Raw genomic sequence first — 24,138 nt, forward strand, 5'->3', positions numbered from 1 at the left:
TAACGACACGTCATTTCAGCGCTTGAAATTTGTAGTCAGTGGCTTCTTTCTTACAAACGTACAACTAACTCATTTTTCAACGCACATGCGCAGATGCAGATTTCACTGGCGGCCAGTTTGCATGCTTTCGGTTTTGAGGTAAGAAAAGTAATGTAAACACAATAATACAATGCTTTAATTAACAACATGATCACTGTTAATGGTTCTCCCTTCCCGTTCTATATACAGTTATCAGATTCATACAGTTCTTAAGTATTGATTTCACCAAAAGATCACATCACGGACCCTGCTTTTTCTGTTTTCGATTTAAAGAGAATGTGGTGTTATTTTGGACAATTCGTCCTTTAAAAAGAGACAGCACATCAGGGCCGTTTTCGTTTTTGCGGTCTAAACGGTTGGTCCAGTTGGAACCGGTGTTGCTCGATTATGAAATAAAGACTGACCTGGCATTTTTATATTCAGACGATCGCGAGCCTTGACAAAGACTCCCAATGCCCTGCATTAATATTTGCAGGTCCGTCAAGATATATCATATGTTTTTGAAATATTACATTTTAAAACTGACGAACCGGTTTGTCCACATAAAGGAACAGGCCCAAAGTGTATCACCTTATGAACAATGACAATTGGATTTCACTGAAAAATATTCAAAATGACTGTCTTGTTTTCAAAACAGCCACATGATATACATATGTATATAGTATTCAGCGCTTTGAGAGGTGTTTCCCAGCCAATTTGACACTTAATTGGACATGGTGTGAATATTAGGATAGCAGAGAAACATATAACTGGAAGTGTATGAAACATGTTAATGATTACTTAATCAATAAAAAATGATGTTTTAAAGATTTAATCAGTAAATGCACATTACCTCAGATAACTTTAAAGCCATGGCACACACATGTACAATGTAGCTATAATTACGTTAAATCATGTCCAGTGTAATGCGATTTGTTTATAGTTGTAGCCAGCCAATATGATGGTTGAAGATGGAAACGACTTTGGAGACCTGCAGCAGCAGGCTGAACAGCTCACAGCAGAGATGGAGAGTGGAACAGATTTGCCCCGAGTGTCGCGTAACCTCACACAGATCCTGGAGGCTGGACAGCGTCTTCTGTCTAAAGTTGCACCCATCAGCCAAGATTCTACAGACGTCAAAGCGTAGGTTCTCACTTTTAACTTTTGATGTATACATACTTTGCCGTTATATTCATAACTACAAATGCATCATCCTTATTGGTGAATTTCTTCGCATAACACTAGTACGTCCGAAACCTTAAATTAAGCCCTAGACCGTTTATCAGCATTTCAGTAAATACACAATAAGATGGTGATAATTAATAAACGTTTAGGGCATCCTATTGAGTCTTGACCCTTATTGATTTTCAGCCATTTCAGGAATCAAATCACTATTTTTCAGAAACTTGAAGGATCATAAACATTTTTAGATGTTGTGTATATATATATTCCTTGTGTCTTAATAAGGATCCAGTATCATTTCAGGGAGTCAAATACAACTGTTTGAGTCATACTCTCAGTGGTTTACTGGAAGACAGAATTTATTGAATGAAATGAAAGAAATATATGGTTAAATATGTGATGACGTGAATTTTCACAATCTTTGCTGATGTCATTTATAGATAAGTTGGTTCTCATTTAGGTTTTTATCAGATAAATGAAACCAATGTTTTGATAGCTCCATCTTGCTGGGAACAAAGGGCTATGACGTCCCTAGGATAGCCCAGAAGTTGGAAGGCCTGAGTGCAGCGAAGTCTTTTGAGCCTTTGGAGCCAATAAGAGATACAGATATAGAGGTATGTACTGAAATTTAACTCCTATGACTTTGAGATTGACATGCTTTTCTAACTAATTAGATATTTCATATTGCTAATTTGATTAATGTTGTATTTTAGTACTCATCTCATATTGTAAAAAAAAACTTTTTCAAAGTGGGTATTTATCTTTCCAGAGCTTCTTGAGAAATGAAAGAGAGAATGCTCTCCTAGCAGTCATTGAACAGACCAGGAAAAATGTAAGAAATTTTAATTTGTGCTTTTTGTTGGAAAATTGAAAACAGTTTTGGACTTTTGGTTATTTTTTTTCTTGTCCAAACATCAAAGTTGGTATATAATGCAATGTTAATTGATAAATGAGAACTGTTGTCAATTGCCAGGACTTGAAGGTATACATTATCTTATTGAGTAATGCATCTCTTTTTCCAAAAGAGTTCCACTGTATTGTGCGGAAGGATAATTAGTGATTTTGTTCTTACGTCAGATGATTTTGTTTTGTTTAACATCCTATCATCAGTTATTATTATTTAAGGACGGCCTTACGTAAGATACAATTCCATATCCTGTACTGCTTAACTGTCCTAAGCACTACCTTTTTATAATACAAACATGTCTATAAAGGCCACCATCTTCAGTTCCCAATGCAACACAATTCATCGTATATATTAAATGGACCTCTATCAGGGCCTACCTTCTCTGCTTCCTGTTTTTTGGCAAGTTTGACTTAGAAAAAATACCTGCTCGTGCCCTTATTGTAACAAGAACTGGTTAAATGAGGCACCACTGTTTATTATTTTAAGAAGACATTTTCTAATTATTCCATTTCAGACATTTGAGGAGACTGAGAAGAGACACTGGGAGTGTATGGAGAGTGAATGGGAACGGGAGAAACAGAAGATTCTAAACTCATTGAGAGGTCTCGGGCAGGATACACTTGACTTCCAACCAGAGTCTGAGGTAGGGAGGTGGGAAAACCACATGTATCAATCAGAATTCAATCTTTTTACTTGGGGAGGGGGGTTTATTTGAGGATGACATTATTTATACACTTTATCCTGTTTTATTAGAGTGCATGAACACAATGATTTTGGACATTTGAGTGTCCTTGAAAAAACTCCAGTAATCTTACTTGTTTTGTTATCTAAGCTGCTCAGTGCTTATTTCTTAATATGATGATATTTCTGTTTATAGAGTTTCCTAGCTGATCCTGTCAACATGCAGGGCCGTAGTAGCCTGGACAACATAGAGGCAGCATACGCAAGACAGGTAAAGTGTTGTTTAGGGATATTACAAGGTAAAGTGTTGTTTAGGGATATTACAAGGTAAAGTGTTGTTTAGGGATATTACAAGGATCCCTTTTTTGTCCACATGTATTCCCTCCTCCACAGAGTGTGTACAGTCTTAAGTAATCTTTGAATTCTTTGGAAAGCCTGGATTTTTCTTTTGGCCTTGAAAAGCCTTGAATCAAAGCCAACAGTATTCAAAAGTCATTGAATATGCATTTCACTGTTCCAATATAGGTAATTATATAAGATATGTGCTATGAGGAAATGTGATTTTAATCCAGATTGGAGGAACTGAAATGTTGCTTAAACTTTGTGTTCATGGATTGAAAGGTACAGTTCAAAATGGAATTGCTTTTTGTGTCTCAAACTGATAGACATCAAGAAAACAACCACAGTATTGTAAGTTTCTTGAAAAAACTTCTAATGATAAAGATTGTGATAAGGGTCGTGAAAGGTTCCTTAAATTTTGTTTTGCCATATCTGTATGCACCCTCTTCAAGGAACGGGGAAAAAATCATTAACTTTAACTTGGAAAGTAGGGCTTGTATAAAGTCTGCTAAAGTGTTTTTTATATACTGTATAGTTGGTAATATTTGTAAGGATTTGATTTTGCTATATTCTTGGCCATTGAATATGGATAGAAAATAAAAACCTGGCAAATATTTTACCTGCGAGTTACATATATATTATGAAAAAAATGTTTATGTACATGTATCTCCTGTTAGCTGCTGAAAGTTTCCAAGATGGTGTTGAAAAAATTCAATACTTATGAACTAGTTCTGACTGGGACAAGTGTGAAGTTAAACAACTACCATATACAGTATACCATATACAGTACCTTTTAAAATCAAGTATAATGATAACCCTCTATGCTTATTATAGTTAGGCGAAATTAAGTGCTGTAAATTTGGGGGAAAGCATCATGTGTTGATTTTATTGTGTAGGTGTTTCAGTACAATGAACAGATTGTACAGGGAAGTGTGAGACCTTGTCTAGTGGATATGTTCCTGGACGTGGCAAAAAAACTGGACGACAAGGTAGGAAATGGATCAAAGAAATTCTTTTTGTTTGTATTTCCTTGAAAATTGTTTGTTATGCACCACAGGTAATCCAACAGTATAACGGATTCTTGACAAGAATTTTTGTTCTGTGATATTTATGAAATTTAGTATCAACTTTGCAGTGTCAGTGATCTGGTATTTATGTGTTGTTAATCAGTGACACACCGAAATCTATAATACTCAAAATGTGACACTTGAAAATAAGTCTTGGGTGTCTCGTCACATTTATATCATAAATGATGAGAAGTTAGCTAAATTTTTGTTTTTAATTTTTTTTTCAAGTATCTATTAGTATAAAGAGTATTTGATTGATATTTTGTATGAATTCTATAGTGTTGTTGGGTCTACAATGACTTGTTATTGAGACATGTAACCATGTCAGTGATAGTGAAAGTTTAAATAATGACACTTTTGTTGCTAATAATATAAATATCAATAACAAATATCTGTAATTTGAAAATAAAAAATAATGGAAACTGAGTGGTGAACAATTTTGGAAATATTGTGGAAAACCATACTATATAAATACTGTTTGATCAATTTGATCTGAAGGTAAGCCTATGCTTTAAAAGAAGGGTTTCCTTTCTTTCTTTAGTTATATTATTTGTAAGCCATTTTCTTAATTCCAGTATTTTTGTTTCAGCATGTGGTAGATTTATGGGAGATGGTGAAATATATGGTGGAGGTTCCACTGGTGTCCACGAGTAGTATTGGTCAGACACGCTCTGACTACAGGACCCACATGGCTTTTGTTGACAAGGCACGGGACTACCTCGAGTCGCAGTAAGTACAATTCTAAGGACTCAGAGTGAATGTAAAAAATGAAGGATCATAGACAAAGTGAATGTGAAAAATGAAGGATCGTGATCATATTGAAATGCATTCAAATGTGAAAAATGAAGGATCATAATCATATTGAAATGCATTCAGACATGTTTTCTGGTTACAGATACACAAAGTACATCACCACCACCATATATGGTAACCTCCAGCAGGCTCAGTTAGGTGGAATCCCAGGCACCTACAACCTAGTCCGCAGCTTCCTCAACGTCAAACCCCCCAGCTTCAGAGGACTAGAAGTGAGTGGTACATTGATGATACGGTAGAATCTTTCTGGAGAGACCTCTTCTGTCATTACAGTATACTTTTGATATTATATCTGTTCACATTTAGTGATAAGGGGAAATTAAACGTGTCATGTTTTCTGAATTCAGATGAAAGATAAAAGTTCAAAATTAAAATTTTTGGTCCACCTTCTCATAACACAATTGAATTTTTTGAAGGTCATAGGAAATCTTATTTGTATAAGTGAAAAAAGATATCAATTAAAAACAAATAATGCTTTTCCATGAAAAAAAATTTCCAATTAAATGTTGTAATGTAGCTTTGATAAGTTACAGATTTCTATCTCTTATGTTGTTAAAATTAAACATTATTAAAAAAATCTGATTTTTTCCCCCTGAAACTGACCCTCAAAAACATACCTGCGCACTATACGCACAAATTTACGGTACAGTGTAATTGAAAAAATCCACAAGCAAATATACTTTGCTTTACTTATCGGACAACTCAAAGCCTATTCATGGCAGTAAACCTGTCCATATCTAATACTGTTCTTTTGCTTTACCCGGTACTAAAACAATGTCAGTTTTCCTGTAATAAACCCAAACTCAGACATTGAATCAGAATTTATGAGTTGGTCCCTGGGATTATAACATGATAAATATATCAACACATAAGAAACTGCAGGAAGGACAATTAAATTAATTTAAGTCAGTACAATTTTTAGGTAAGATTTATTATAAATTTTGTACCATATTACTCAAGTTTATTTGCATTCTGGACATTGTGAAATATTAATTATTCCAGGACGAAACAGTTGACGGTCATCCTACCTGGGCGATGGTTTACTACTGTCTGCGATGTGGAGATCTTCAAGCAGCACAGCAAGTTGTTGACAAGGCAGCGTATGTACTACATTATTTTATTTGAATGTAAAAGAAATGCTCTTGGTATATGATTGTCTATGTTTCATCTTAAATATGAAAATAACACACCTATCTGCTGTATACTATATAGAATCTTTAAGGGTTTTCTGTTTGATTCATAATTTTCATTTTATCGTGATTTTGTGGGCTGATATGAAACATTATTCTGAAGCTTCAGTTAACACAACTGCAGCGTCCCTAAACACAGCCATTCATTACATACTACATGATAGTTTTTCCTAGGTGAGGCAGTATGTCATGTACCAAAATTAGGTCACCTTGATTTTTACCTGTGTTTTGACCTTTGCTCTATTTCCCACACTACTTGGTATTGGTCACTAGAACTTTATATTTGAGACATTGGTTGACCTAGGTGAGGCAGTGGTCTGTGTATCAAGAGTTGGTCACTTTCTTCTATATTTTGACCTTTGACATTCATCCAATATGGCACCATTGACAGTGTATGTACACTGCTTGTCACAAAACTTCATACAATGGCACCCATGTTATAGAAATATATCTAATCAATGCCAACAAATGATAATAATAAAAAAAAATAGAGTGTGTCCTAAAATGGTCGCCTCTGAGACTAAATGTTCCGTACCAAATATAGTCAGAGTGTGATAGAATTTCGTTTTGATGCAGTTAATATTTTTATCCACTTTGAAAGATTAAACAAAAAAAACTCAAACTTTTGAATGTTAATAGCATTCATTGTATTACTTTTGGTATTATATAAAAAATATACAACAACTGTTTGCAGGCACAATGTTGGAGATTTCACATCATTTCTACAGGAATACATAGCCAGTGAAGATCACAGGTGAGTACAAGGTAGAGTCAGAAAGGAGGCCATCCTAGTAGAGTGTAACCTCACTGTGTAATACTTCCTCTTACACTATGGTACATTTCACAATAAATTTCTCCCTCAAGAAGTCTGACCCATGGGTTTTAGTATTTAATATTTAATTGTGCCGTCACACATGACAGGGGACCTTCATCAATGATCTTTGTCACTGATGAAAATTTTTAGTCGATTCTTATTACATACACTTTTGGACACCCACTCCTCTCGAACTTGATGCTACAGCTTTACTCCTCACCAGTTTGTCTATTGAACATGATAAAATTCTACAACTTTTCAAAAAACAGACTACTTTCAAGCTTGCTAACAAATCTGTTTGTATGCATGTTTGAACATGAAATGAATATATGTATTCTTTTGCAGAGTTCAAGTCTTAATTTTGCCATACTGCTTATTTATGAAAAGAATAATAAGATAGTAATATGTTTTATTTTCTAGATTAAGTTCCAGTACAGAAACAAAGATACATCTACACTACAGACGCATAGTAAAGAATGGAACTGACCCTTTCAAACGGTATACCTGTTTTTTTGTCGCAGTCTGAAGTGTTACTGACATAGCAAAACAGAAATTAATATCCTCGTGTAACTAGTCTACGGTGTCGCAGATATAGCAAAACAAAAAATAATATCCTCGTGTAACTAGTCTACGGTGTCGCAGACATAGCAATAATAAAAATTAATATCCTCGTGTAACTAGTCTACAGTGTCACAGACATAGCAAAACAAAAAATGATATCCTCGTGTTGCCAGAGTCCCATTTCAAAAAAGCCATATTAGGGTCCCATTTCAATCTTCTTATACAATATCTCACTATAACCTTTATTTACAGGGCTGTGTACTGTGTGATAGGCCGATGTGACTACGAGGAGAATCACTCGGACATTGCTGACAAGATAGATGATTACCTTTGGATAAAGTTGTCACAAATACAGCTTGACCCTGATCCTGTCAGCCAGGACCAATTTACTCTACAGAAACTACAGACTATGTTGTACGAGGACTTTGGTGAGATACTGATGAGTCTGTAATGAACAGGATCTGTGTACATTTACAGAACTATAGTCTAAGACCAAACTGTAGAGAACTTTGAAGCATGGCTAAATACAAGAGGTTTTATTCATTAACTACCCTGATCATCAAACATGGAGCTGTTCAAATTGAAGTGCAATTTGTTTTTGATGTTTCTGTCCATACACCTGTTATCGTTATTTCTTGAAGTACTTAAAGGATTTATAAATATACCTGGGTATGTAAAGGATATATATATATACCTGGGTATGTTGAATCAATTTTAATACTTTTAGAAAAACAAAATGGCTGACAGACTGCCATCTTTTCATTTAGCACTGTTATGCTATGTATTCATTATTTTACCCCTCAAGTGTAGTATTGCTGATCTTTTTATTTTATTTGATTTTGGTGATAATTTGTCACTAGGACAATCTAAAAGAAATCATTTGTACAAAATATCTGATGAAAATATTTAGTTCGACATATTTACCACATAGTGTAACATCTAAAGATCATTTAGTTCATTAAATTTTGGTGAATATCATTTAAAAGTTTGAAGATCACACTTTACTGTACAATTATTTGCATCTTTATTCTATTAATTTGAAGATTAATCATGCTTTGAAAGTCACTGAAAATCCAAAGAGACTCATTTTTAAAAATTTGCATTGTTCTTATGTTACCAAGGGGAGAGCTACTTCAACGGATACCAGCAGCCGTACCTGTATTTCCAGGTGTTGATCCTGACAGCCCAGTTTGAGGCAGCCATTGAGTTTATGTCCCGTATTGACAAGCTTCTATGTCACTCTGTTCATGTTGCCCTGGTTCTGTACGAGTTAAAGATGTTGATGTTATCTTCTTCAAATCAATCTCAACTCTGTAAGTGTCCAATTTATAGCATGAAATATTTGAAGTAAGTCCAATTATGTGTTCTTTGACTTTTATCAGCCTCACTTGATACTGTAATTCTGAGAAGTAACAAATATTAGATTTGAAGTGTACTGATAACTGATACTAATAATCATCACTGATACACCTACAAAACAGGTGTGATATTTTCATGTATAATGATATTGTGTTGCATATCTATCTGTATCGTAGGCTTTGTTTATCCGTAAACAAACTTTCTCGGTATACAAACTTTTTCTTTGAAACTTAGTAGGCTTTATTTATAGTTATGACATTTAGTTTTCCATGCAGCATTTTGATTTGACAATTTTTTGAAGGTAATTGCCCTTTGTTTATCTTAAACTTTTATCTGAATATCTGACTTGATGTTTAGCTCATATACCAAAAATATCACATCTGTTTCACAAGTGTTACTTACTGTCAATTATATCCTGTCTCTTTCATGAGCTTAACTCAGTACCATTATATGGTATTGAATTACACAAGCCTGTTTCACGAGCGTAACTCAGTACAATTATATGGTATTGAGTTACACAAGCCTGTTTTATGAGGGTAACTCGGTACCATTATATGGTATTGAGTTACACAAGCCTGTTTCATGAGCGTAACTCAGTACCATTATATGATATTGAGTTACACTTGCTTACACAAATTACAATCATGTCTTTATTACCACAGTAACCAAGGAAGCAACAGACGAACAGCCAATGAGACGATTGAATTTTGTAAGACTCATCACTATGTACACACGGAAGTTTGAGGCAACAGACAGTAGAGAGGCACTGCAGTATTTCTACTTCCTCAGGTATGATTTATCAGGGTGTTATAAGTATATATTACACGTATGATTTATCACAGTGTTATAAGTACATATTACAGGTATGATTTATCAGGGTGTTATAAGTATATATTACAGGTATGATTTATCAGGGTGTTATAAGTATAGTGCATTCCACTTAATTGGGTTGCCTATTTGCGGGGACTTTTTACTCGATTAACCGACTTATGCAATAAGCCGAAATGCACGTCGCCATCTTGGATTTGGTCCGTAATGGTTGTCAGACTTGGGTCGATTTTGGATGAAAATATTTGCATTATTATTGTTAATAAACAATGTTTTTGTTTGTGCTTTTACTGATGTCAAACTGTCAGATTACTATTACTAATTGTATAAAAATACATGTATTAAAATAATAAAACCTTACAGATTGTTTCTTATTCGCGACACAGTATAATCGTAGCACCTCAAATCGGGGGTCATACATCCCTGTTTCATCCACGTGTTCCTAAGTTGACATACGATCTAAGGACTCGCCGACAATTAGGCCTACAGCTACAATCATTTATGTTTATCATAGAGACATTCTTTTGTTCGTTATGAAGTTTAAAATATTCCATAATATTTTCAATTGCCAAAGCACAGAGATCGGAGAAACCGAGTTTATTTGGGTCGTTCCCTGTGGTATAAATACGACCTTGACAGTACTGGCAGTCACTGATAAAACAACATGAAATTTAATGTAATGTTTTTATTAACCAGTTCTAATCCTTACCTGAATAGGAATTATAAGCTAACGTCGGGTGTCTGTCCTTTTATCTGCTCACTACTGTTTTTTTAATAACTCACCTGTGTACCGGTGTCGTCACATTTCCCCGTGGCGAACCCCTCACTTTTGATTCGCCACAGTTAGCGGTGATATCAATCAATCTGTAGCAATGTCAGACCCAGGTCAAAACCTATTGTTTTGGTTTCTGCTTCGAAGATTTTACATCCCAGAAGTAAAAGTTTAATTGTCTAGTAGCTTAATTATGCTTTTAAAACTCCCATTACTTTGGCCTGTTGCTGACTCTAAAAATAACATTTAATTTTACCCACAATTCTTAATCGATTTCCTGTTGGGGAAAAACCTCACGAGGCAGAATTAACAACAACACAGTTCTGAACATGACAAAACCACAACATAACATTATCGTTTAAGGTAATATTTTACCGGTTTTTTTTGACATTTTAACCATCTAAATTACCCTATTTGTTGATAAATGTCTAAAACTTAAAGAAATACGTGACGACTTTCGTGAAAATCGGAGCATTTCTATTTTTGATTGTCAAATTATCGTATTCGAATAACCGAAAAATACGACTTTTCCAACCCAATTAAACAATTTTTTTTAACATGATTCAAGAGAAAATGGTTTTGGTTTTTGAATTTTTATCCCAATAAACGAAATACCATATTAAGCGTCATACCCGATTAACTGGAATGTACTGTATATATTACAGGTATGATTTATCAGGGTGTTATAAGTATACATTACAGGTATGATTTATCAGGATGTTATAAGTATATATTACAGGTATGATATATCACGGTGTTACAAGTATATATTACAGGTATGATTTATCAGGGTGTTATAAGTATATATTACAGGTATGATATATCACGGTGTTATAAGTATTACAAGTGTAGCAGGACTGGACTGGGTCGATCATCGGTGACCAGGTAGCTCAATTGGTAGAGCATCCGGCTAATGTTCGGAGGGTCCCGGGTTCGAACCCCGGTCTGGCCGCTACATTTTCTCCTCTCCTGTTACAAAATTGGCGCCCAACTAAAATACCCACGGTGGTGGTATTAGGGTCTCGTGTGTCTTCGAGGGCGAAGACTTGGAAAAAAGGAGGGAGGTGTGTAGCGGGACTGGACTGGGTCGATCATCGGTGACCAGGTAGCTCAATTGGTAGAGCATCCGGCTAGTGTTCGGAGGGTCCCGGGTTTCGAACCCCGGTCTGGCCGCTACATTTTCTCCTCTCCTGTTACACAAGTATGATTTTAAATAGTATTCAGATTTGTTCAAAAATTCCATCAAACACGAGTTGCTAGCAGTCATTCAGGGCCATTCCAACAAAATATCAACCCAATTAGAGGACACTCTTTGCCTAGCAAAAACAACTGAAAGAAGTTATTTAATTGAAACAGTACCATATAATAAGACACATTTTCTCCTGCATTAATCATGCATAATTGTCGGCAACATATATATGTTTTCCTGAAAAAGCCCTATTAAATGTTTAATTTTCCATGTTTTAATTTTCTCACAATTAGATGTTGTATGTTTTTAATTACATGTATCATTTGGTTTGATTTAATAATAATTTGAATGAAAATAGCATGCAAATGAACCTTCCTGTTAAATCCAACAATCTTAAAAATTTTACAAATCACATTTTTTCTGGCCTTATCAATACATGAAAAGTGAATTCTCTGGAATGGATTGATGTTTTGATACCTGATTTACTATTTAAATGACTTTTTTCAACCAATCTGTTATTGATTAATTAAGAATTGGCTGCATACTATATACTAATTTATCCTTTAACAATGTTTTATTGTTTATTTTAAATGTGTACAATTGCTTATTAAGCAAATTTTTGCTGAAAATTCAATGCCTTTATACATGTATATCCTAAGTAGTGATGATATGGTTGTTCCTATCTACAATAAAACTTATTTTCTGGTGTGGATATGTTTGTCACAGGGACTTGAGAAGCGCGCAGGGAGAGAATTTATTTATGTCGTGTGTGAGTGAGCTTGTACTGGAGACACGGGAAGTGAGTATTTACATCACATTACTTTTGTTTTGTTTTTTTCCCCCATATTGGACTTGATACAGGCTGAAATACTGTCATTTGTAGATACTTCATCATCGACAGCTTATACATTGCTTCTCATAAAATTGAGAAAAAAAAACCCACTCATGGTAAAGAAACATATGTAATTAATGCCATCAAATGAAATGATGATAATAGAGACAGCATCCTAATTATAGTCTGTATATTTTTAATGAGAAAGTTACCTACAACATTAAGAGATGGAGCACGATAGAATATTTACTTTAAAATTTAAAGGGTAAAAAGACAAGCTTCAAACATTTGGAAGGTGGTAAAAGTATTATGTAACTTTATGGTATAATTTTATTCAAATATACAACAGTCTATACTTGTTTTCCACCAGTGGTAGGAGATCGAATGTGTCATGATTAAGGTTCGGTTTTAGAGTTCTTCCTGCTAATGAAAGGGCCTCTCTGTTGACTTAACAAAAGTGGTCACTGAATGTAGACTATGACATATTTTTCTTTTCTATTTTCAGTTTGAGATGTTGCTTGGGAAGATTGAACGTGACGGGACACGACGGGTAAGTACAGACTCCAATCACAGCTTATACAGGTCATACAACTGATTGTGTATAGGCTAAGATTGAACATACCAGGCAAGTGTAGAAATCCAATCACAGCTTATACAGGTCCTAACACTGATTGTGTAAGGCTAAGATTGAACATACCAGGCAAGTGTAGAAATCCAATCACAGCTTATACAGGTCATACAACTGATAGTGTAAGGCTAAGATTGAACATGACAGGACGCGACGGGTAAGTTTAGAAATCCAATCACAGCATATACAGGTCATACAACTGATTGTGTAAGGCTAAGATTGAACATACCAGGCAAGTGTAGAAATCCAATCACAGCATATACAGGTCCTACAACTGATTGTGTAAGGCTAAGATTGAACGTGACGGGTAAGTATAGAAATCCTATCACAGCATATACAGGTCCTACAACTGATTGTGTAAGGCTAAGATTGAGCGTGATGGGTAAGTATAGAAATCCAATCACAGCTTATACAGGTCCTACAATACTCCTATACGTATATGAGGTCTTATTCCACCTGATTACATTGGTGGATATTGCGACCTCATATCCCCTCAGCGTGTTTTTCTTGTAGCTGCCAGCGCCCTGATTCTGGGGCGCGACAAAAAAGTGTCATAAACCATCTAAAACGATAATTCATGTTAACAAATATGTGTACGCTTACTTGTTGATGAAGTATCAATCCATTTATGCACAAACTGTTGATGGATACCTCTTAAATATAATTATATCCACAATAATTCACTTGCAACCTGCTGTGTTCAAATATTGGGTCACTAAAACAACTTTGCTGTTCCGGTTATTATAAAATACGGATTACAAATAAAACGGATAGCGTAACATTATATTTTCACAACGTTTCGTTTGTTTCGTTTATTTCAACTCCAAATTTGGATAAACCGGAAATAACCTCGAGAGGTCACAATCAAAACAAGTATGGCGGTATATACAAATGGGACCTACGCTTAAACGACAAAAGAGGCTAATAATCACTGATCTTGGATATAGATATGGACACACGTTGTGTAACTTTGTGTATTTATAATAGATAAATAGAATAAGGTAAGTCAGATCATATGAATGTGAGTAAAGATAACTTTTAAACGACCTTAATTAGGTGGGTCACAGCAACAGGTTTTATGTGCGGTGGTGATCAGAGGTTACATGACAGCCTGTCAAAAGTTTCCTGTCGTGTAAACCTCTAATATTATTGGAGTAGTCCTACAACTGATTGTGTAAGGCTAAGATTGAACGTGACGGGTAAGTATAGAAATCCAATCACAGCTTATACAGGTCCTACAACTGATTGTGTAAGGCTAAGATTGAACATACCGGGTAAGTGTAGAAATCCAATCACAGCTTATACAGGTCCTATAACTGATTGTGTAAGGCTAAGATTGAACGTGACGGGTAAGTATAGAAATCCAATCACAGCTTATACAGGTCCTACAACTGATTGTGTAAGGCTAAGATTGAACGTGACGGGTAAGTATAGAAAGACCAATCACAGCTTATAACAGGTCATACAACTGATTGTGTAAGGCTTAAAGATTGAACGTGACGGGTAGTGATAGAAATCCACTCCACAGCTATCAGTGTAGAAATCATAAAATTATTTTGGCTAAACGATTTTTGGCAAAATTTGAAAAACCCTATTTAGAAAAAAATTTACAGTTTAACAGGAATACAATTTTTAAGTTTTATTGTGTTTTTAGGAGGAAACAGTGAAACCTTTAGTTTGCACTTAAAGCTGGATAACTGTTGTTATAGTCGGACTGTTTTTTAAGCCGTGAATAAATTGTTATATCGTACAACTTTGTTATATTTGGAAACATTTTTTTTATAAGGATGACTGTTATACCTGTGTGAAGTATGTACATGGACTGAACGGTAAGTCATACAGATGTATACAGGTACATTAACTGATTGTGTAAGGCTAAGATTGAGCCGTGATAGTAAGTATAGAAATCCAATCACAGCTTATACAGTCATACAACTGATGTGTTTACGGCTAGATTTGAGCGGTGATGGGTAAGTATGAATCCAATCACAGCTTATACAGGTCCTACAATACTCTCTATACGTAATATGAGGTCTTATTCCACCTGATTACATTGGTGGATATTGCGACCTCATATCCCCTCAGCGTGTTTTTCTTGTAGCTGCCAGCGCCCTGATTCTGGGGCGCGACAAAAAAGTGTCATAAACCATCTAAAACGATAATTCATGTTAACAAATATGTGTACGCTTACTTGTTGATGAAGTATCAATCCATTTATGCACAAACTGTTGATGGACACCTCTTAAATATAATTATATCCACAATAATTCACTTGCAACCTGCTGTGTTCAAATATTGGGTCACTAAAACAACTTTGCTGTTCCGGTTATTATAAAATACGGATAACAAATAAAACGGATAGCGTAACGTTATATTTTCACAACGTTTCGTTTGTTTCGTTTATTTCAACTCCAAATTTGGATAAACCGGAAATAACCTCGAGAGGTCACAATCAAAACAAGTATGGCGGTATATACAAATGGGACCTACGCTTAAACGACAAAAGAGGCTAATAATCACTGATCTTGGATATAGATATGGACACACGTTGTGTAACTTTGTGTATTTATAATAGATGAATAGAATAAGGTAAGTCAGATCATATGAATGTGAGTAAAGATAACTTTTAAACGACTTTAATTAGGTGGGTCACAGCAACAGGTTTTATGTGCGTTGGTGATTAGAGGTTACATGACAGCCTGTCAAAAGTTTCCTGTCGTGTAAACCTCTAATATTATTGGAGTAGTCCTACAACTGATTGTGTAAGGCTAAGATTGAACGTGACCGGTAAGTATAGAAATCCAATCACAGCTTATACAGGTCCTACAACTGATTGTGTAAGGCTAAGATTGAGCGTGATGGGTAAGTATAGAAATCCAATCACAGCTTATACAGGTCCTACAACTGATTGTGTAAGGCTAAGATTGAACGTGACCGGTAAGTATAGAAATCCAATCACAGCTTATACAGGTCATACAACTGATTGTGTAAGGCTAAGATTGAACGTGACGGGTAAGTATAGAAATCCAATCACAGCTTATACAGGTCCTACAACTGATTGTGTAAGGCTAAGATTGAATATACCGGGTAAGTGTAGAAATCCAATCACAGCTTATACAGGTCCTACAACTGATTGTGTAAGGCTAAGATTGAACGTGACGGGTAAGTATAGAAATCCAATCACAGCTTATACAGGTCCTACAACTGATTGTGTAAGGCTAAGATTGAACGTGACGGGTAAGTATAGAAATCCAATCACAGCTTATACAGGTCCTACAACTGATTGTGTAAGGCTAAGATTGAACGTGACGGGTAAGTATAGAAATCCAATCATAGCTTATACAGGTCCTACAACTGATTGTGTAAGGCTAAGATTGAACATACCGGGTAAGTGTAGAAATCCAATCACAGCTTATACAGGTCATACAACTGATTGTGTAAGGCTAAGATTGAACATACCGGTAAGTGTAGAAATCCAATCACAGCTTATACAGGTCCTACAACTGATTGTGTAAGGCTTGTATTGTGCTTAAATAGGCATGGACAACCAGTGATAACACTTGATGATTTGTCACTGTTGTAATAGCCGTGGACTGACTGTTGTTATAGTCGTGGACTGACTGTTGTTATAGCCGTGGACTGACTGTTGTTATAGTCGTGGACTGACTGTTGTTATAGTCGTGGACTGACTGTTGTTATAGTCGTGGACTGACTGTTGTTATAGCCGTGGACTGACTGTTGTTATAGCCGTGGACTGACTGTTGTTATAGCTGTGGACTGACTGTTGTTATAGCTGTGGACTGACTGTTGTTATAGTCGTGGACTGACTGTTGTTATAGTCGTGGACTGACTGTTGTTATAGTCGTGGACTGACTGTTGTTATAGCCGTGGACTGACTGTTGTTATAGTCGTGGACTGACTGTTGTTATAGCCGTGGACTGACTGTTGTTATAGCCGTGGACTGACTGTTGTTATAGTCGTGGACTGACTGTTGTTATAGTCGTGGACTGACTGTTGTTATAGTCGTGGACTGACTGTTGTTATAGCTGTGGACTGACTGTTGTTATAGCCGTGGACTGACTGTTGTTATAGTCGTGGACTGACTGTTGTTATAGTCGTGGACTGACTGTTGTTATAGTCGTGGACTGACTGTTGTTATAGTCGTGGACTGACTTGTTATAGTCTTGGACTGACTGTTGTTATAGTTGTGGACTGACTGTTGTTATAGTCGTGGACTGACTGTTGTTATAGTTGTGGACTGACTGTTGTTATAGCTGTGGACTGACTGTTGTTATAGTCGTGGACTGACTGTTGTTATAGTCGTGGACTGACTGTTGTTATAGTCGTGGACTGACTGTTGTTATAGTCGTGGACTGACTGTTGTTATAGTCGTGGACTGACTGTTGTTATAGTCGTGGACTGACTTTTGTTATAGTCGTGGACTGACTGTTGTTATAGTCGTGGACTGACTGTTGTTATAGTCGTGGACTGACTGTTGTTATAGTCGTGGACTGACTGTTGTTATAGTCGTGGACTGACTGTTGTTATAGCCGTGGACTGACTGTTGTTATAGCCGTGGACTGACTGTTGTTATAGCCGTGGACTGACTATTGTTATAGTCCTGGACTGACTGTTGTTATAGTCCTGGACTGACTGTTGTTATAGTTGTGGACTGACTGTTGTTATAGTCGTGGACTGACTGTTGTTATAGTCCTGGACTGACTGTTGTTATAGTCGTGGACTGACTGTTGTTATAGTCGTGGACTGACTTGTTATAGTCGTGGACTGACTGTTGTTATAGTCATGGACCGACTGTTGTTATAGCCATGGACTGACTGTTATTATAGCCGTGGACTGACTGTTGTTATAGCCGTGGACTGACTGTTGTTATAGCCGTGGACTGACTGTTGTTATAGCCGTGGACTGACTGTTGTTATAGTCGTGGACTGACTGTTGTTATAGTCGTGGACTGACTGTTGTTATAGCCGTGGACTGAGAGAATGCATCTGCTGTTACTCGCTGCATATATATATGAGAGGCGACTATTGTAGAAATTACCTGCATAATTGGGAACTAGTTTTCACACAATTTCTTTGGTAACAGGAAAACTACCAAAATAAAAATGTAGCAAAGCAACATTTTTGACCTTTATTCCCTCACAACTTTTTACCTTCATTTTATTTCCTAATGACTCACTTTATAAAACCTTTTTTCCAAGAAAGGAAAGTTATGAGTTTCATCCCAAAAGAAGCAAATGTCTTCAAAAATGCTTTATATTTAGCTTCCAAACTGATAGAAAGGACTAGTTTATCCACCGTCAGTATGATGTGATCAAGTGGGTGTCCTGAGTGCTACCATGTCAAAGTGTGGCATTTCAGTGTGACAGCAGTCAAAATGTATTCTTGACAGTCCCCACTATCATCACCTTCATATGACCTTAAGGCTGTTGCTAGTACATAAATAGCTTTAAGATTGATAGGATTGTGTTCACAGTGAACTTCCCCTTGCTTATTTGTAGCCTGGAGCCATAGATAAATTCCATGGTGATACCCAGAAGATCATAGAACTGGTGGCTAAAGATACTGAAAGTAAAGGCCTATTTGAGGATGCTGTGAGACTCTATGATCTGGCTAAGGTGAGTGTAGATTTGTGGTAAAAACTGGGATTTTTTTTTTAATCGGAAGGAAAAGTTGCCGAATTAACTAGCAGAGTTAAAGCTGTGGCAATTATGCAGTAAATCCTTATCTGAAACATCAATTTATTTTATATGGTGTCCAGGATATACACAATTAGTGGTGGTGACTATCTTTACTCAACTGATTTATTTTTTAATTCCACCTATTGTTAAACTAATAAAGATATATCACATTATAGCATATGTTGTCATGTCATAACTGTCCAAAGACTCATGTGTAATAACACTATTGTGACATCATCAATAAAAGACATCATAATAAATAGGATCAGCAGTGTCACTGTAATATGGAATGTTTTATTGAGTAATTTGTTAAGTCGCGTGCCTTTAGGTAAAATACATATTTTTATGGAAATATGTATGATTTGATATGAAATACCTTTAATTGTTAGTATTAACAATGGGGAAACATTTAAAGAATGTAATAAGATCTGTTAACATTCCTAAAACATTATGCTTATTAATTTACTTGGTATTGTTGAATGAATTTTTATTTTGGTTTTGTAGAAACATGATAAGGTACTGGAGATATTAAATAAACTGATCAGCCAGGTGGTCTCCCAGTCAAACTCGCCTCAGTCATCACGGGACCGTCTACGAAACATGGCTGTTGGTATGGCTGAGAGGTAGGTTATATCCCATGGTTGTATTGGTAAAAAATACATCTAATCCCTCTGTAAAACTTTAATCATTTGGTTTATGTAGTATAGGGATTGCTTTTCTGTGTCTCTGTTTCTCTAGGTAGCAATAAAAGAACAAAGATTGAATCTGCTCAGCTCATCTGGAATAGGAAAAGTTGTGTGTGAGTAAGGAGAAGTTGTCTGTGGGACAAGTGGAGTGTGAAATTAGTTGTGTAATGGAAAATTGTCGTAACAGGTTGTGTGAGAGTTTGGACAAGTCAAGTGTTAGTTTAGACAAGCTGAGTGTGAGTTTGAACAAGTTGAGTACTAGTTCGGACAAGTCGTTTGTCAGTTTGGACAAGTTGTGTGTGAGTTTGTCAAGTTGTGTGAGTTTGGACAAGTCGAGTGTCAGTGTAGACAAGTCGAGTGTGAGCGTGGACAAGTCGAGTGTCAGCGTGGATAAGTCGATTGTCAGCGTGGACAAGTTGAGTGTCAGCGTAGACCAGTTGAGTGTCAGCGTGAACAAGTTGAGTGTTAGCGTGGACAAGTCGATTGTCAGCGTGGACAAGTTGAGTGTCAGCGTGGACAAGTTTAGTGTCAGCATGGACAAATTGAGTGTCAGTGTTGACAAGGTGATTGTCAGTATGGACAAGTCGAGTGTGAGTATGGACAAGTTGAGTGTCAGTGTTGACAAGTTGAGTGTCAACGTGGACAAGTTTAGTGTCAGTGTTGACAAATCGAGTGTCAGTGTGGACAAGTCGAGTGTGCAGCGTGGACAAGTTGTGTGTGAGTTTGGACAAGTCGATTGTCAGTGTGGACAAGTCGAGTGTGAGTATGGACAAGATGAGTGTGAGTTTGAACAAGTCAAATTGTTTTGGTGTATGAATAAAATGCCATCTCATATGAAATATAGAAATAGGCTTTGTTCACAGTATGGTCAATTCTTGTCTTACAGGTACAGGTCCGAGGGGGTGGAAGGGAATCGATCAAATACAAGCACATTCTTCCTGCTTCTTGACCTCCTCACATTCTTTGACTTCTACCATGCTGGCAACATGGATGAGGGTCTCTCTGTAAGTTACAACATGTTTCCATTTTTTCTCCATTATTTGAGCTTTAGGCATATGGAGTATCAAATCATTGAACGAGTTAAATAAATACTGCAGGACATAGTCACAAGTGCAGGATTTGGTTTATCTCTGGACAACTAATATTCATGAAAATGTAATTATATAAGACTAATAATTTCTATAAGACTGCTGCAGGTGAATTTTGATACGAACAATGTGAGTTTGTCTTCAAATACATTCATGAGTTTGTCTTCAAAGACGATCGTGTGATGTCATAGAGGTATTGTGACATCATGAATTGTTGATGTAACAAAAGTGTAAAGCTAAGGCAAATAATTATCTCTTGGACACGAGATAAGGCAAGGAATTATTTCTCTTGGACACCAGATTTTACAATTTGGATTATAATTACATCATTTGTCACATTGCCTAATGTACTTTGATCAAAACTTGTTTGTTACAGGTGATGAAACAATTGCAGTTACTTCCCCTTACAGCAGATGTAGTGGAGCAAAAAGTGAACTCGTTCAGACATTATACAGATGAGGTACATGTAATGCAGCGGAGTTGCTGTTTTAAGTTTCTTTTAAAGGGTGTATGTTACACTTTTCTGATGTGTTTAGAGTTGATGATGTTTGTCCTTAAATAGACTATTAACTGATTGTTGAGAAAAGACTTAATGATATATTGGACAACATTGTCAACAAAACTGGGATTGTTTGATGTTTGATGAGTTGAATGTACAGTTACACAGAACATGCTTGATACAAATTACTGCTTATTATGAAGTAAATTAAAATCCCCAAATTAGTCTCCACATTATTTATTTTAAAATCTTAAACTATATAATGTTACCTACTTATTTATTGTATTATCTCACTTATAGGGCTGCCATGATCTAACAAGACTTCCACAATGGAAAACAGTTTTGCAAAATGTAATTTTTCAAATCTTCTGTTTGGTGTTTCAGGTGCGGAGGTGTTTACCAGATATTTTATTAGCTACAATGAACATTTTACATAACCAGTACAAAAACGCCAAGTAAGTGTGATTTTCAGTTATTTATACTGAACCTTTTTCAATTAAATAACTTTTAGTCGCGACGCTGCTCTGATATGTTCAAGCACTTTTCAAGGTTTGTATGAACCATGTGGGGCCCACATTTTCATTTGGATTTGATTTCTCTTCAGAAACACTGCTCCACAGAGTCCGATTTCAGGTCGAGGGTCACGGGCAGGCGATGGTGGAAAAGAAACTGTAAGTGTATTGTTATTGTCAGTAGGCACAAGTAACCTCTAGCTTCATAATATGTTCCAAAAAAAAAAGCAAAGTGTGCCGTGGGTTGCAACAATATACACCGACACCATGGCAAAAAGTAATGCACTATTGTATAAAGTGAATACAAATATTGAAATTTGATTGTCAAATCAATATGCCTATGAGAAAGTACAATATCATATCATCCCAAAGACTACAATGTTTGAAAGAAATTGGTTGAAAACTGAGGATGAGGATCTGCAGAGATTAACATGAAAAAATAGTAAATTTAAAAAAATGCCACTCAGGAAAACACAATCATGTATCATGGTAATTTAAAGCCTTTTAAGTTTTAATGGATCTATTAGAAATTGTGGAAGATCTCCTTACAAGATTTTAAATACTGGTACTAAGCAAGTCCAGAAAAACACCATACTGTAGTACTCTGTCACAGTTTGACAGAGATATACAAATTATACACGAGTGAGATTTAGTATATTGGAATATTTTATGTTTCAGTTCTTGAATTTCCTGAGAAGCCAGGCTCGAGCCCTGATCATGTTTGCCGGTATGCTGCCCTACAGACTTCCAGGTGATACAAACGCAAGACTCGTCCAAATTGAAGTCCTTATGAACTGATCTAAATTGCGTTTAAGTGACCAAGAGGTTGTTTGGTGCAATGATATGCCCTTTTACACCACCAGAAATGGTTTGAGCAAAGGATGCTGTAAAAAGCATATCAATTACAGATAATTCACAGAATTTTTGAAGTACAAAATTAAAACATCAAGATGATGTCTTGTGATTGGTCGAAATTAATGTTTGTGTTAGATAACTTATCTGAACAGCAAATATTTTTATATGACAATTTGTTTAGAATTTGTTTGTTTTGGGATAAAAATGAATTTTTTAAATCACTTCGGTCATGCAGAGTGATATTAAAAAGTGTTATGTGTTTCTTTAGAGACTAATATGAAGTTAATTATAAGACTTGTTCAGTGTTAATGGTCTTGATACATGTTACAAGAGTTTGATAATAAATAACACATGTAAAAGACTAATATTTCAGACAGATAACAATTAGCGTCAAAGCCTCTTTGAACAAGTGGTCGATAGTTATGTTCATTTACATACAGCAAGATGTCCAATCATGGGTGTCGTATATTAATTTTATTTCCAAGTATGAGAAAAAAGATGAGTGTTTAAATGGACATCACGGTAAACCAATTTTTATTTTGTATTTTTTCATATTATTGGGTATATCTTTAAAAAAAATATCCTTATGAACAATAAACATTCGAATTTGAGGATATATGTATATAAAAAACATCAATTATTAATTATAAAAAGGTTATCACAATTCGTTGATCAATAGTCTGAATATGCAAATTTTGTGACATACACAATAACACGTATGCGCACAACACACTAAAACACCTGAAAACAAAAATGGCTTCCAATGTGAATCGACTGCGGTTGAAAACGATAACAGCTTCCGCAATGAAGAAAATAATTGGAAAATGGGTCAAACACAATCCTAGAATTAAACTGGGGAAGCAGTACAATACAGTTCAAACATGAAAACAGCAGTAATACGGACGCTGCTCGTATTCTGCTTGATTGCTGGATAGTAGGTCATGACAATCTCGGTAATATTTACAGAATCTCGGTAATATTTATACAGTCTGTACCAGTACATCGCTACTGTCACTATACTATATGTACGGTGTTTACACTTATTTACACATAAATATATGTGCAGGAATATATACAGAACGTGTTATTTAACATTTAAACCACTGTATAATATCATTGTCCAACTAATAATTCGCCATGTAAACTATCGTGTGTTTGTGTTGCCTCGATTTCAAAACAGTTACGTGATGATTTAAAAATAATTTCCGCGCTAAATTTAGAGGGGGATTCCCAACTAAATCAAGTGGTCAAGCTGGACATGAGGATCGACTGTGAACATTGGGACAGCACAGAAACATAACTGGAAAGGAACAAAACACGTACATTCATTGAAAATTACAACGTTTTTACCGTGATGTCCCTTTAAGTTAAAATTTTATAACAATGGAATAAACAAAGATTCTATTAATAGCTCCTATATTTTGCTGTTTTAAAGTGTTTGTGAGTTTCCAGGAATATATTTCTTCAATTTTGGTCTGTAATTACATTAATAATCTATAGATGACTATGAGTATACATTATGTTCACTCAAAATTTGTAAACTCAATTAATGCAAAGACCAAGTTTAATGACCAAGTTTAATTTGTAAACTTGAGCCATGTTTAATTTGAAGGATTTCTC

The 24,138-nt window shown here is 35.6% G+C and overlaps 1 protein-coding gene and 1 non-coding gene across 2 annotated transcripts; both read left to right on the top strand.

Moving 5' to 3' along the window:
- The first annotated feature begins 65 nt into the window (after positions 1-65).
- Positions 66-23,022, top strand: LOC117337181 (nuclear pore complex protein Nup93-like). The gene is made up of 24 exons (XM_033898029.1): positions 66-138; positions 962-1,161; positions 1,697-1,814; positions 1,970-2,032; positions 2,622-2,750; positions 2,985-3,059; positions 4,024-4,116; positions 4,784-4,923; positions 5,090-5,219; positions 6,010-6,107; positions 6,892-6,951; positions 7,432-7,509; positions 7,825-8,000; positions 8,694-8,885; positions 9,594-9,720; positions 12,447-12,519; positions 13,058-13,102; positions 18,699-18,815; positions 19,383-19,501; positions 20,451-20,568; positions 21,029-21,112; positions 21,536-21,606; positions 21,756-21,822; positions 22,342-23,022. The coding sequence occupies exons 2-24, from the start codon at positions 977-979 to the stop codon at positions 22,459-22,461; spliced, it is 2,478 nt and encodes an 825-aa protein (XP_033753920.1). The 5' UTR covers positions 66-138; positions 962-976; the 3' UTR covers positions 22,462-23,022.
- Trnai-aau lies at positions 11,411-11,483 on the top strand. The gene has a single exon. It is a non-coding gene; the product is annotated as a tRNA-Ile (tRNA).
- Positions 23,023-24,138: the final 1,116 nt, after the last annotated feature.

The sequence above is a fragment of the Pecten maximus genome, chromosome 11 (assembly GCF_902652985.1).
Source record: "Pecten maximus chromosome 11, xPecMax1.1, whole genome shotgun sequence".
NCBI classification, from domain to species: Eukaryota; Metazoa; Mollusca; class Bivalvia; order Pectinida; family Pectinidae; genus Pecten; species Pecten maximus.

Coding starts and splice junctions, on each gene's coding strand:
- LOC117337181 (XM_033898029.1), top strand. CDS start 977: ATGATGGTTGAAGATGGAAACGACTTTGGAGACCTGCAGCAGCAGGCT. Junction 9,721..12,446: donor CAGTATTTCTACTTCCTCAG/GTATGATTTATC, acceptor TGTTTGTCACAG/GGACTTGAGAAGCGCGCAGG. Junction 20,569..21,028: donor ACATGGATGAGGGTCTCTCT/GTAAGTTACAAC, acceptor TGTTTGTTACAG/GTGATGAAACAATTGCAGTT.